Source organism: Salvia miltiorrhiza, chromosome 1 (genome assembly GCF_028751815.1).
Source record: "Salvia miltiorrhiza cultivar Shanhuang (shh) chromosome 1, IMPLAD_Smil_shh, whole genome shotgun sequence".
Taxonomy (NCBI): Eukaryota; Viridiplantae; Streptophyta; class Magnoliopsida; order Lamiales; family Lamiaceae; genus Salvia; species Salvia miltiorrhiza.
The window spans coordinates 32,913,616-32,928,044 of record NC_080387.1 but is presented as its reverse complement, the minus strand read 5'-3'; the positions used below and the strand labels follow the sequence as shown (position 1 = coordinate 32,928,044).

Genomic DNA, 14,429 nt, shown 5'->3' with positions numbered 1-14,429 from the left:
ACGTTGTACATGTAATTAATGTTATTTTATTTGATAATTTATTATTTTAGAAAATCTATTAATTCATTACTTTTATTAAATAATTTATTGGATAGATATATTTATTTATAAGCCTTATCAATAGCTATAGATATATATCACATATATTTAGTGTAATATCTAATGAATTAATATATTCTTATAAATATATAATATAGTATAAAATAACCTTAAAATAAAATATGTCATAGGTGTAAAATAGGCAATTCAGAAGTTGTGTCTTAAAATGCCTTTAAGCTCTTTTTCTATTAGTATAGATAGACTTACTACCAAAGAGAATACATCATATATATATATATATAGGGAGAGGTTCAGGAAAGAACCATAAATAAAAAAAGAACGGAGAACCATTTTCAGCCATTCGATCATCAAGATCTACGGTGGATACATCATCTTGTTGGATGAATGCAGATCCTGGGTTCGAATCCTGAAGGGAGCAATTTTTTTTATTTTTTTGAGTGCATTAATTTTAACAGCGAATGCATTAATTTTTACAGTGAATGCATTAGATTTGATGGTTCTCCCGTTCTCACAAATAATGTAGTTCTCTCTAGAACCACACCCTATATATATATATATATATAAATAGTGTCCGATGATGAATCTTACTTCTTGGAACAACCTGGCACAAGTTTTTATATTAATATTATTGGACCTTAAATAGGGCAAACTCTTTATTTGAAATGCTATATGAGATTAAAACTCAAAATAACATCAACTGAATACAAGATCCCGTTACAACAGGAATCTTTTGAACAATATCCAAAAATCAAAGTTACAAAAGAATGCTCAACAATATGCTGTTCTAGTCATTAATGTTGGCATAAGAATCATGAATGTCTGGCAAAACTAACTGTAAATGAAGCGCAAGAATTCAACTCAAAATCTTGCGCGTAATTAGTACTATGATTCAGTGTCAGCCGTTCTAAGTTAGTCCTACTCTTGCCTAAGAATCCAAGCATGCATGTGTCAAGAAGAGCCCTACTGCTAAGAGAGCTCAGGGCAGCTTGGTATTATCGTGCCAAAGTAGCCGAATCCAGCAATGGTGAAGAAGATGGCTTGAGGGAATAGGTACAGGTAATATCTGTCGTGCCCATAGAACACACCGTAACATCCACAGGCGAAAAGAAACGAAGCAACTCCCAGCTCCTGTGGTAGTATTCTGGGAAATATATGATCGTGTAATAGTCAGACTAAACGATCCTTCAATAGTGTATCGAACCCTCCAACAGTGTCAAATGATTATCACGTTTTACTCCACCAGACAAGCAACGACTGGTCTTATTTTGCATGTTCATATGAACCACCAAACAAGCAACAAGAATGTAAAGTGAAATATTTTCAAGAAACATTTTATTCAGCACATTCTGCTATATGGATAGATTTACCTCTCTCTGAGATGCTTAAGCTGTCCAGGTCCTTTTGGTGCACTTAATTCAGCTCTGGATTTGCCCTCGAAAGCGTCTCCTAGTTTCTCAGTGACGATCCATTCATTTGCCCTCTTGGCCTCAAACAGACCGATTATCAAAGCCTTGGTGCGATGAAACGACATTATGTTCTCAAAAAGGACCCAAGGAATAGCCAGGTAGAATGATCTGTAATTTCCAAAAACTTCAGATAATGCCAAGGCATCTCAAAATTAGGCCAAAAGAAGAAGAAGAAGAAAACAAATTGCTCGGCATTAAATCACACTAGACCTTGGAGTCGAGATGCTTGTGTTTACGGTGGCAATAGTAAGAGTAGCCACAATGGCACCCCATTTAGGGTAATCAACTTCAGGCATCAGACTTACCAATGGCAGAACCACACAGTAAAAAACAAAGGTGAACATAGTTCCCACGATCTTCCGTATGAAGAAGAAGTTATATATCATATAGAACTTTCTCGCTAGCGATATATCCTGAGAAAACGCAACAAACCATATTGAATCTCTTGTTTGTTTGTAGAATCACTGTGAATGAATATCGTATCTTCACTGAACAAACCTTGTTCTTTGCTATTCCTGTCACCATTTTTCTGAACAAATTGGCTGGACCACAAGACCAACGATGCTGCTGAGAGCGGTAGGACTTGAAAGTACTAGGAAGTTCGCTCCTGACCTGTTGAGGAAAAACCTATTGTGAAGGAACAGAACATGAAAATGAAGTGTAGAGGAAATAAGTCAATGAAGATATGTACCTCAATGTCTCCTAGGAAAACAAACTTCCAGCCCATTAGTCCAGCTCGAAGAGCAAGATCCATGTCTTCTACAGTGGTCCGTTCATTCCAACCTCCAGCCTCGTCTATTGCCCCAATTCTCCATACTCCACCACTTCCTGAGACAGTGCAATGTCAGTTATTGCAACTGATAGCATAACAATGTCAATGGCAGAAACAGTAAGGAACTTCGCATAACTGAATCAACTTCCTCAATGCTGTTCTCTTGCGAATAGGCCACTGTCTCCAGTTTATAATCTGTTTCTTCTTTTTGTTTAACAAACTACTAAGCTTTCAAGAGAACGTCTCTTCATGTCTATTGTGTCCTTAAATGTTTTATACTGGCTTATTAACAACTTGCACAGGTGTCTTAAATTTACCGTTAAAGCTGAAGAAGGCATGAATGGATGATCCTCCTTGTTGCTCAATCACAAACTGGAAGTCCAGTGATATCTCTTGCATTCTTGTCAAGAAGCATTCATCTGCATTCACTGCAAAATCAACAAAAGAGCTATCACAAATTTTCTCAATTCCAAGCAACTCTCACATTCACAGAAAAGTTCATTTACCCGAAAGTTTCCTGTTCACTGCGCCTGTTAGTCAATTTTTTTTATAATAATGCCTTCAATCAATACATTAAGTTTATGGAAATAGTTAAAGTCTATGGATAGTTCTTTCCACATCTTACAAGTATATACTACCATGAATTTCAAAATTTTCACAACTTCTATACAAGTCACATTTGGCCATGCGGAAAGGTAGTCTAGCTCTCCATTACATTCTAAAGGTTAAGTATCCTTGTATCTTTTGCTATCATATATATTCCTTGCACAGATGCTACACTACAAGAATAGGCTGCTTCAATCCCTACTTCATGTTCACTTTCCACCAGAACTCTGGGAGAACACACTACTCTTTATTAAGCTTCGTAGTCCAATCTTTATCCTGAGTTTATTCGGTTTCCAAATACTGCTTTACTCGAAGAAAAAGTCATCCATCTCCATACACTCTCTCTCTCTCTCTGTTTGTATCTTCTAACAGTTTTTGAATTGTTAATTATATTTGAAATTCTTGGCTCAGTTCCTTCAAAAAGCCTATTCAAGTGTTTGGCCATTATGTTTTTTATGCTATCTAGATTAGCCACACCACCTAAATTTTGTTGGCTTAGCGTGCAACTGGAAAACTATTCAATTGACTAATCAAGTACTAATGTAAGGCAGAAATCCACAACCAGCACATTAGTCACTTTGACATCAATGCTATAAAAGTAATTTAACAACTTAAGTGTGAGTGAGGCTAGTCATGGATAGGATCAACTAGCTTACCAAACCTCCAGCGAGCCTGCACTAGCGCGACCTCTGGGTTGTGTATGAGGACAGGCATGGCTCGTCGAAGGAAGTCTGCTTCCGGCTGGAAATCAGCATCAAAGATGGCAACATACTCACATTCTTTGACATAGTCGCGCTTCAACCCTTCCTTGAGAGCTCCAGCCTTGTAGCCTTTCCTACCATCTCGAAGCTGGTACCTAATGTTTATGCCTTCACTTGCCCATCTCATGCATTCTTTCTCAATCTTATCCTGCAACCTTCGTGTTATTAATCACAAGATTTAGACAAACACATCACAGTTGCCATGTCACAAAAGCATACTGAAATATAGTACAGAAAAGCCAGCAAATCATACATGATATTGATATACTCATAAGTTCAAGATCTGCAAGATAAGTCCACATTTAATCAAGAATAATGGATAAACGACAAGCCTAAGAGGATATGCAGATTCCTGAACAGGCTGGAAGTTTGGCAGAATGCACAATCAATCACATCTTTGGATTTTAATTGGACAACCTAAGCTGCAGATTTGATGAATTGAAAGATTCTTGAAAAAATGAAAAGAAAACGCAAGAAGAAGATGGAGGTAACATAAACCAAGAAAGGCAAAAAACTGTGTACATCCGGATGCACGACGCATCCACCCAAATTAGGGTTTATTAATCTTCAATCAAGGGTTGTTTACTTTTGAGAATGAACCTAGATAGATAAAAATAATAAGCTAATCCATTGTTTACTAAAATGTATTGAAACTTTGGGATATCCTAAAACCCTCAATAAGTTCTATCATTTTAGCTAATTCATATCCTATTGAAATGGTGGGATTGGAGAGATACTAATAACGAAGATAGATAAAAAATACTCAATCATGTTTGTTATCAGTAAAAAACAAACGCCTCCTTAAAGTTTATCAGTGTTAATCAGAGTTAGAATTTAATTAGGGTAGATATAACGGAGACCAGAAACAGTAAACTCAAAATAAGCTTCATTTATGCTCCAATGAAAACCAACAGAATTAATTAGCAAGAAACAAGAAACGCACATATATATATATACCTTAATAACAAGATCAGTTGAGTCATCCAAAACTTGAACCACCAGCCTATCAACTGGCCAAGATAACCTACACGCTGCACCAATGGAGATCTTGTACACCTGCCACCAATGTGCCAGTGTGTGTGTGTGTGTGTGAGAGAGAGAGAGAGAGGGGGAAAAAAAAACTCAAAAATCTGAAAACAAAAGCGACGAATTAGTGACCTCTATCTCATTGTATATAGGTATCTGGACAAGAACCATGGGGAAATCGAGGCTCCGAGCTTCCAAATCATCCTTCAATGGCTCCCATTTGTACTTTTTAGCGTGCCTGTTGCGCATTAACTTGGCGAGAGCAGCAAGAATCATCATGTGAGACCACTCCACAAACAGCAGGAACGACCACACCAAGCAGAGGTACAGAGCGAATCTCAAAAGCGGCACTATCGCATACGACCTCACCGCCTTCCATAGAAGCACGATATAGTCGCTGACGTCAGCAGGCGAGCCCATCAGCCATTCCACCGCAGCCATTTTCGCCGCCGATGAAGAAGCCATTGTGCTCTGCTTAGACCTTTTTTGTTTGTTCCACTTTGTATTTGTATCCCTGGCTTTACTTTTGGTTTTTCCCCCAATCTTGAATGTCAAGAATAGATGGGGATTTCAGAGCAATGGATGAAATTCAAGTGGTGTCATTTTGGCTCTCTCTCAGATATTTGCTTTTGTAGTGCAGCATTATCATGGCGTTTGAGAGAGGGTGCCAAAAACGAAGCTCACGTGGAAAGTCCGCATTATTGTCTCATGAAAAATAGTATGGTGCTGCCAAATGGGAATATCTAACATTCCTCAATTCTATTCAAATATCAAAATATTACTAACATTTATTGTTGATATTATATCATCTAAATTACTAGTATTCAAGTTTGTATACACTTATGTATTATTCTGTCTGCATTCTTATATGTGGGACTTTGATTCCACAAATTGTATTCAAAATAGAGAGAGAGAGAGACGCAGCTAAATTAGTGCTCGAGTTTGATTTCCTTTTGTTTGCTTTCACAAACTCAAAAATATAGTTTTCCACCCAAAATGTTCATTCTTGCGTGACTACAGACTACTAATTCAGTTTATATAATCGTGCAATCACGTTTTCAAGATTGAATGCAAGTTTGCGTTTAAGAGTATGACTTAGTTCCCATATTTTCACAAAAATAATTACTTCTTCTTTATGAAATCTATCTATTATTTAATATGATACATATTGGAGCATTTTCCATAACTCTCTCTCCTATGTGGCACTCTCACAATGTAGTATTTACTTTATTCTCATTCTACACAATATGACATTTTTACATTTATTTTCATTCATCCCACATTGAATTTATACCAAACTTCATCAATTCATTACCTAAATAAAAGGCTCAATCTCCATGAGTACATTTGCTCATCTAGCTTTCCCACATTGATATTCTATTAAATTTAATCATGGGAAAATCTAGATAAAGAAATACTTATAATATGTATTTCAAATAAATAGTTTTTCACATTTCTTATAGTTGCAATAGTTTTTCACATTAAATTTATATTAAACATCATAATTCAAACTCTAAAAAAAATTGTAATTAGATTTCAATATTTGCAAACCTAAATAAATAATAGATGTTTTAAAAATAAATAGGTTCTTCATTGAATTTGGTCATATAAAATAAAATAATACTTAAATGTATTTTAAATAAATAAGTTATTCAATTTAATTTCGTCGTATAAAATAAAGAAAATGATACTAAGATATATCATTATGGTCATAATAAGTGTAGAATTGATGAAGTTTTGTAAGAATGTGTTGATCTAACACATTCTCATATATGACATTTATTTCAAATTAAATTATTCCATATATATTTTTGCACTAAAAAAAGGCTTAATCTCCATGCATATATTAGCTTATCATCGTTCCCACATTGATATTTTATCATTCTTGCATTGATCTTAAATTGAACTTCACCATGAAAAAACCATAAATAAAAGGATACTTTTGATGAGATGCATTTAAAATAAATAGATTCTTCAATTTAATTTGATCATGAAAAATAATTTCAAATAAATTATCTTTAATATCATCACATATATAATAAAAAAAGCGGAATACTCCTATGTTGCATCATCATATTTTTGCATTTTAATTTATCCTAATTTTCCAAAGATTTTAATATTTGGTTTATCCTAATTATCAACCAATTATTGATTTATATTTTGCATCATCATATTTTGCATTTTAATATTTATTCATTCTTATTTATCTAAATCTTTTCATCCCATATTGATTTTTTTATGTGATTTCACCAAAATTAAACCTATATAAAAGGATGTTCTTACTCTTCAAACCAAATTTTCACATTTAATTGGTGGAATGATTGATCAATTTTATTTGGTTAAATAAAAAATTATTTAATTTTATTTTTAAAAATAAATACTTGTGATTAAATAAATAATTCTTCATTTAAATTTTGTCATAAAATAAGATATTTTGCACAATTTTTTTATTTGTAAAAGTTGGATTACACGTTGATTTTTTATGAAAATTTACCAATTGAGATACTAAATAAATTTATATGATATAATTTGAATCTCGTATTAATTTTTTTAAGCCTTAGACGGGATGATTATCGAAATTTAGTTATGATCTTTCAAACTTCAAACAAGATGATACTTACTAGCCAGTTATATTCTTTTAAATTCCAAACGGAAATGATGCTTGAAACTCAATTATGGTATTTTAGATGATGCATATAAGCCTATTATGTTTTTTCAAGCTCCAAACAAGATTATGTTTAGAAGTTAGTTATAATCTTATAAGCTTCAGGTTGTATAACCTCACGAGTCAATCCTGGTCTTTCAAGTTCCTAATGAAAATAATATTTAGAAGTGAGTTATGATATTTAAAGTATCAGATAGTGATGTTCAAACTATTTGATGCATAAAAGTCAAATTTAGTGTTTCAGGATCCAGACAAGAGAATGCTTAAAAGTTTGGCGTTCAAAAGTCCAATATTATTTTTTGAGTTCTTGATGATCCTCTGGTTTAGGGGTGAACAAACCCAAACCGGACCCGCCGAACCCGCCCAGACCGACGGGTTTGGTCCGGACCGGACCGACCCATTGTATATGTATGGTCCGGGTCGGGTCTAATTCTTAGGACCGATTTTTTTCGGGTCGGTCCGGGTCGAGACCCGATCGAACCCGCCGAACCCGGACCGACCCATATCATTAAAAATTAATTATTTATTTTATATATTTAATATTTATGATAATATTAAATTTCAAATATTTCTAAAACTTAAAGGAGGAATGATTTTGATTTATGTTTTTTGTTGTGATTGTGGATTGCGAATGGTGAAACTATGATATTGATATGTGTTTGTATCGTATTTATTATGTTTTATGTATGAAAATTAAGTGCGAAAATAAGAAAAAAAAATTAATTTCGGCCTCGGCGGGTTGGACCCGGACCGAATCGGACCCGTTGCTTGGGTTCGGTCTGGGTCCGGGTCGGCCCGCACACATTTTTCGGTCCGGGTCGGTCCTTCCTTTTAAAATTTTTGGTCCAACAAACCCGGCGGGTCGGTCCGGGTCCGACCCGCTGCACGCCCCTACTCTGGTTTTATAGAGTTGAGATGAGATGATGCTTATATGACATATGAATCTTAAATTAACTTTTATCCGTCAATACAGAAAAATCGTACAAAATTTATATAAAAGGGTATTTTTATTATTTTATCAAAAAATTGAACATTCAATTGACGAACCTATTTATTTTAAAAACATATATATTTTTATTGAGGTTTGCAAATATTTAAATCTAATTACAATTTTTTTTAGACTTTTAATTATGAAGTTTAATATAAATTTACTGTAAAAAACTATTGCAATTATAAAAAAAATATGAAAAACTATTTATTTGAAATACATATTACAAGTATTTTTTTTATCTAGATTTTTCCTTGATTAAATTTAAAAGAATATCAATGTGGGAAAGATAGATGAGCTAATGTATTCATGGAGATTGGGCCTTTTATTTAGGTTATGAATTGATGAAGTTTTGTATAAACTCAATGTTGGATTGATGAAAACAAATGTAAAAATGTCATATAGTATAAAATTGAGGGTGAAGCAAATACTCCCTCCGTCCACGAAATGAGTACCCATTTGTGGACGGCACGGGTTTTAAGAAATGTATGGAGTGTAGTGTGAATAGTTTAAGGGTCCCACTTTTTGAGTGTATTAATTAAAGAGATGTGTGGGGTACACTTGCCAAAAAGGGAAATGGGTACTCATTTCATGGACGGACGAAAAAGGAAATATGAGTACTCATTTCGTGGACGGAGGGAGTAATAAATTGTGAGAGTGCCACGTAGGATATAAAATAGTTATGATAAATAAATATTCGCATATAAATTGACATGAATTAATTTGAATCTCATATCAATTTTTTTAAGCCTTCGACGAGATGATTCTCAAAACTTAGTTATGGTCTTTCAAACTTTAAACAAGATGATGCTTACTGGCCAGTTTTATTATTTCAAACTTCAAACGAAATGATACTTGAAATGTTGTTATGAACTTATGGTATTTTAAGCATCAAATGAGATGATGCACATAAGTCTGTTATGTTTTTTCAAGCTCCATACAAAATGATGTTTAAAAGTTAGTTATGATCTTATAGCTTCAAATTGTATAATCTCACAAGTCAGTCCTGGTCTTTCAAGCTCCTAATGAAATAATGTTTAAGAAGTGAGTTATGATATTTAAAGCATCAGATAGTGATGATGTTCAAACGATTGACGCATAAAAGTCAGATATAGTGTTTCAAGATCCAGACGAAATAATGTTTAAAAGTTTAGCGTTCAAAAGTCAAATATTGTCTTTCGAGTTCTTGATGATCTTCTAATCTTACAGAGTTGAGATGAGATGATGCTTAGATGACATATGAGATCGTAAATTAACTTTTATGCGTCAAAATAGAAAAAGTATAAAAAAAATTATATAAACAAATATTTTTATTATTTTAGCAAAAAAACTAAGATTAAATTGACGAATATAATTGAGATTAATATAATGTAAATTTTATTACATCAAATTAAATTAATTAAAAATAATTATATTATGTAAAAATAATATACATAATTTAAAGTCCCGTCGAAATTTCGACAGGTTATACACTAGTATTAATACATTCTTCCGTTCTAATCATATAAACGGATAGAATTTTGCCCAAGGACTACAAAATTATTAGAAAGTAAATTATACAAGTAATTTTCTAATAATGTTAATTTTTGACAATTAAGGATATATTTCATGCGGGTGTTCGCACCATGTACATCTCTCATATACTTTAAGAGTGTGTTCCTTTTTAATGTAAGTTTATTATTATAAAATAAGAAAAAAGAAAATATGAGAAAATTTTAGCACATTTTAGTGGTCCCTACTTTTCTATCTCATATTCTCTCTTTGGTGGAAAAACAAATGAAAATATTACAAAGAGAGAGAGAGAAATAAAGAGAGAAAAGGAGAAATATAAAGAGAATAGTTAAATTGTAGTACTCCTTCTGTTCCAAAAATAATGTTCAAAATTTCTCTTTTAGGCATTTCATTTATAATGTCTCAATCTAAAAAAGAAAATAATTTACTTTATCTACTCTCTCTATTTCTGTCATCATTAATTTTATTTATCTCTTACTTTTTCACTGAGGCCATCCACAATGGTTGAAAAAAATGGGTAGTTGCTGACATGGAAAGGAGAGTACCATAGTGGGCGAAGTTATTTGGGGTAGCAAAATGGGAAAGGTAGCAAATTTGCTACCTTGGTAGCAGTCAGGCGGTGGGCCCCCAAGGCAAAAGATGGTACGCGCGTTTGTGGAAGAAACGCTGGGCAGCGCGCACAGCTGGAGCGCGTGCATTGCACGCGCCCGCTGTGCGCCTGGGATTGACGGACCGCGCCTGGTCCACCTCTTTCCTCTCCACTTTTGCTTGTTTTCGTCCGTTTTCTTTCTCTTTTTTTAATTTTTTTTTCATTTTCCCTATCCATTTCCTATTTGTTTCCCTTCCATTTTCCAACTCTTTTCAATCAAACAAATAAATTTATCAGAGATCGACATATCTTTTCATCTATATTTGATGTGATGATACGAAGCTACTACTATATTTGATGTGATGTTACGAAGCTACTACAATTGTAACATTTCAATTCTCAAACGGCCACATTTAATAAGGGTATTTTTTCCCTATATCTATCTTCATGTATCATATGATTCTTACCCCAAAATTACTCTTCATCTACATATTTAGTTCTTCTCCAAAAAAATTAGAAATATCATGAGTGGACTTTCAAATTGGTTTGGTCCATATGGATCAAATTCAATTTCACAAAATTCAAGTTCTCCTTCACAAAATTGTAACGATCCTTCTCAAAATTCCGACATTCGCCCTCCAAATTTCTCTTGGCCAAATATGTCTAATCCTCAAATATATCCCAACAATCCCATGAGTCAATCAGCCCCTTCATTTCAATTTTCATCCCAAGTGCATCCATCTCAGGGATTTCAGCCATACGGATATCCTCAACAATGGTATCCCCCTCCAGGATTTTCCCCACTAGGATATCATTCACATGGGTTTATGTTTTCTGACTCTTCCAGGAGGACCAGTGTAGATGGGAGTGGTACTGATGGAGGCACACCATCTTCAGGAAAGGCAGTTCAAGGTTTGGAGAATATAAATCTCTCTGTTGAGCCTTCATCCGACGACGACGAAGAGAATACCAACATGCGTCGGGTGTTTTATTCAGATGAGGAGTGTGAAGTTCTTGCGCAATGTTACATCGATATTAGCATCGATTCAGTTGTTGGAAACGAGCAAAAGATGGACAAAATGTGGAAATGCATTGCGAAAGCCTACAATGAAAATCGTCCTGCCAACACTCCAAGTAGAAAGTTTAAACAGTTGAAGGCTCATTTCTACAAGATGCAGAAACAGGTGAAATGGTTTTCTGAATGTTACAATAGGATTGCAAGCATCTGGAAGAGCGGTGCAAATGATGCTGATATTATGGAGATGGCACAAACAGAATACAAGCAGCATCACGGTACAAAAGGTTTTAAATATGTTGGAGTTTGGAGACTTTTGAAAGAAGTTCCCAAGTTTGCCGAGGTGCAAGGAAATGTTCAAGAATCCAAGAGAACCAAAAATACAGAAGGAGAAGCCTACACATCATCTTCTACAGCGGAAGAAACTCCCACGAGTCGCCCAATGGGGCATAAAGCGGCAAAGAGAAAGGAGAAGGGGAAGGGGAAAAAAGATGACCTCGATGCACTGCGTGAAGTTGCAAAAGAGCATGAAACCAATGAAGCAAAATACCTACGTATAATGGAAGAAAATACGCTTATAAAAAAATGAACAACTTCTAAAAAATGAGGAACAACGTCTGAAGGAGGAGAGGCAACGTCTAAAAGAGTATGAACTCGTAATGAAGGACACATCAGGGATGACAGAAATGCAGCTTTACTTGCACAAAAAACACTGCGAGAAGATACTGAAAAAATGGGAAGATGATAATTAGTTGTGTTATCTTGTATCCACTAGGATTTATTTTTAATTCTGTAACTGTGTTGTGTGTAACCGTTAAATTTATCTTTCAATAAAATGTACTTGTTTCAATAATAGTTGATTTCTCGAAGGGTCATATTAATTTCCAAAGTAACCTTTGACTTCTCGAAGGGTCATATTAATTTAGAAAGTAACCGTTGCTTTCTCCAACGGTCATATTAATTTAGAAAGTAACCGTTGCCTTCTCCAACGGTTACCTCTTAGTTATTATAAATATATGTACCATATACTTCATTCTCATCATCTACGAAGAACAATTCTCTCATATCCAATATATATCTTCATAACATCAAAACAAACGACTTATGTCTTCATCTTCTTCTGAGCGTGATGTTGAAGAAACAGCTGCATCTGCAGCTGAAGCCTTTATGGAAGAGTACACGCGCCAATACATGGAGGATGATAGTATGCACTGGACATGGAAAAATTGCCCAGTAGCATGGAAAGGCCAATTCACCCGTGGCGATCATGGAGTCCCAACAATTATGCTTGAGGCGGTTGCATCTCAAGATTTGTGGATCTGGCATGCTTTTTTTGGAGTTGCAGGGTCAAACAATGATATAAACGTGCTTAATCAGTCTACACTATTCAACGACGTTCTACAAGGGCAAGCACCGTCCATCTCATTCACAGTAAATGGCACGCAATATGCCCATGGATACTACCTAACAGACGGTATATATCCTGAGTGGGCAACTTTTGTCAAGAGCTTCCAACATCCTCAAGATCCAAAAAGAAGGAAGTTCAAGGAAATGCAAGAAGCTGCGAGAAAGGATGTTGAGCGCGCATTTGGGGTTCTCCAAGCTCGTTGGGCAATGATTAGAGGTCCGAGTCGCCTCTGGTATAAAGAAAACATCACTGACATTATGTATGCTTGCATTATTTTACATAATATGATAATTGAAGATGAAGGGGAAATGGCATGCCAATGGGTTGAAGATGAACCAAGTACGTCTCGAGCAACAATATTGCAGGAGAAATAAATCCCGGTTCAGTTAGAGGATTCAATGAGTACCTCATGAGAGGTCCTAGAGTTCGTGAAAAAAAAAATACATCATCAACTTCGATCCGACTTGGTTGAGCACGTGTGGGTACGATTCGGCGATGATTAGTGCCATTATATGTGTGTGTTTGTTTGATATTTAAATTATGTTGTTATGTACTTTTTTTGGAACTTTTAATTTTAGTTGTGTGTTGTAAGAATGTTATTTTCAATAATAAAAATCGTGTTTCAATTTACAATTTTTTAAGTATTATTATATTAATTTTAGCATTATATTTTATTAATTAAATAAATTATTTATTCATATAATTATATTAAATTTATTAAAGTAAAATATAAAATAAAAATGAAAATACATAATATATATATATATATATATATATATATATATGTTGTGGTAAAAGTAATAATGATAGTGTGGTCCATGAATAGTTAAAAAGGATGTAGTGCTATAGTGGAGAAAATATAGGGTAGAGGTAGTTGTTGAGGTGACACACATGTGGCACCACTATGGCGCAGCACCACAGTGGATGCCTGATATCTCTATCTTTCTTATCATTTACTTTATCTATATTTTCTTAATTTGCGTTCCCATATTTTTGGGACGTTATTATTGGGATGGAAAAAGTAGGACTGACAATTTTGGACACGACATGAAAACACGATACAAAACCGCACGAAATTAATGGGTTAGTGTCAACCCTTATCGAGTTCGTGTCGACCTAATAAGGACACAATAATTTTGTGTCAGGTTTGTGTAATTCATTAAAATTAATATTTTATTTTTATTAAATATTTATTTTAATTCTTATTTTAAAGTTAGGAGTTTTGACCATTTGAAAACTTTTTTTTTTTTTTTCTAATATCGTCCTTTGTTCTATCGCTAAGCAACACAAATTTCATACCCTTTCTTATTTATTTTAATTTTTATTTTATCGTATTTTTATCGGGTCGTTTTTTATCAAATTTTTACTAGATCTTGTCGTTTTCGTATCGTTATCGTGTCGTGTGAACATGATTCAAATCGTGTTGCTATAGTTTTCGTGTCGCATTTGTATTCGTGTTGTGTCGTGTCGTTATCGTGTTGACCCGATAACGACCTAACATGCACGATTTGCCAGCCCTAAGAGAAAGTATATTGTGAGGGTAAAATTGAAAGATCATAAA

At 34.2% G+C, this 14,429-nt stretch overlaps 3 protein-coding genes across 4 annotated transcripts in view; 2 read left to right on the top strand and 1 right to left on the bottom strand.

The window, feature by feature from the left end:
• Nucleotides 1-712: 712 nt before the first annotated feature.
• LOC131020337 (probable glucomannan 4-beta-mannosyltransferase 11) lies at nt 713-5,446 on the bottom strand. 2 transcript variants are annotated; one of them, XM_057949089.1, is made up of 9 exons: nt 4,824-5,446; nt 4,623-4,721; nt 3,561-3,813; nt 2,616-2,726; nt 2,218-2,354; nt 2,025-2,138; nt 1,737-1,939; nt 1,428-1,634; nt 713-1,201 (listed from the first exon to the last, which is right to left on the bottom strand). In XM_057949089.1, the coding sequence occupies exons 1-9, from the start codon at nt 5,154-5,156 to the stop codon at nt 1,027-1,029; spliced, it is 1,632 nt and encodes a 543-aa protein (XP_057805072.1). In that variant the 5' UTR covers nt 5,157-5,446; the 3' UTR covers nt 713-1,026. The 2 variants fall into 2 exon arrangements, with proteins under 2 accessions (XP_057805072.1, XP_057805082.1); XM_057949099.1 differs by lacking the exon at nt 713-1,201 and having other exon boundaries at nt 1,443-1,650; nt 4,824-5,364.
• Nucleotides 5,447-10,910: 5,464 nt separating this feature from the next.
• The window catches only part of LOC131020541 (uncharacterized), a 1,142,091-nt gene continuing 1,138,572 nt past the window's right edge, over nt 10,911-14,429 (top strand). The window contains exon 1 of the mRNA XM_057949433.1: nt 10,911-12,263. Coding sequence (XP_057805416.1) covers nt 10,970-12,049 — 1,080 coding nt within the window. The 5' untranslated portion in view covers nt 10,911-10,969 and the 3' untranslated portion in view covers nt 12,050-12,263. The remainder of the gene's footprint in view (nt 12,264-14,429) is intronic.
• LOC131006605 (uncharacterized) lies at nt 12,565-13,242 on the top strand. Its single transcript, XM_057933773.1, has one exon. The coding sequence runs from the start codon at nt 12,565-12,567 to the stop codon at nt 13,240-13,242; it is 678 nt and encodes a 225-aa protein (XP_057789756.1).

What these genes read in the sequence shown, in the direction of transcription:
- LOC131020337 (XM_057949089.1), bottom strand. Translation starts at nt 5,156, where the DNA reads ATGGCTTCTTCATCGGCGGCGAAAATGGCTGCGGTGGAATGGCTGATG. An exon ending in CAACTGATCTTGTTATTAAG is followed by an intron (nt 3,814 to 4,622) that starts GTATATATATAT and finishes CGAAGGTTGCAG; the next exon opens with GATAAGATTGAGAAAGAATG. An exon ending in TGCCTTCTTCAGCTTTAACG is followed by an intron (nt 2,355 to 2,615) that starts GTAAATTTAAGA and finishes GCACTGTCTCAG; the next exon opens with GAAGTGGTGGAGTATGGAGA.
- LOC131006605 (XM_057933773.1), top strand. Translation starts at nt 12,565, where the DNA reads ATGTCTTCATCTTCTTCTGAGCGTGATGTTGAAGAAACAGCTGCATCT.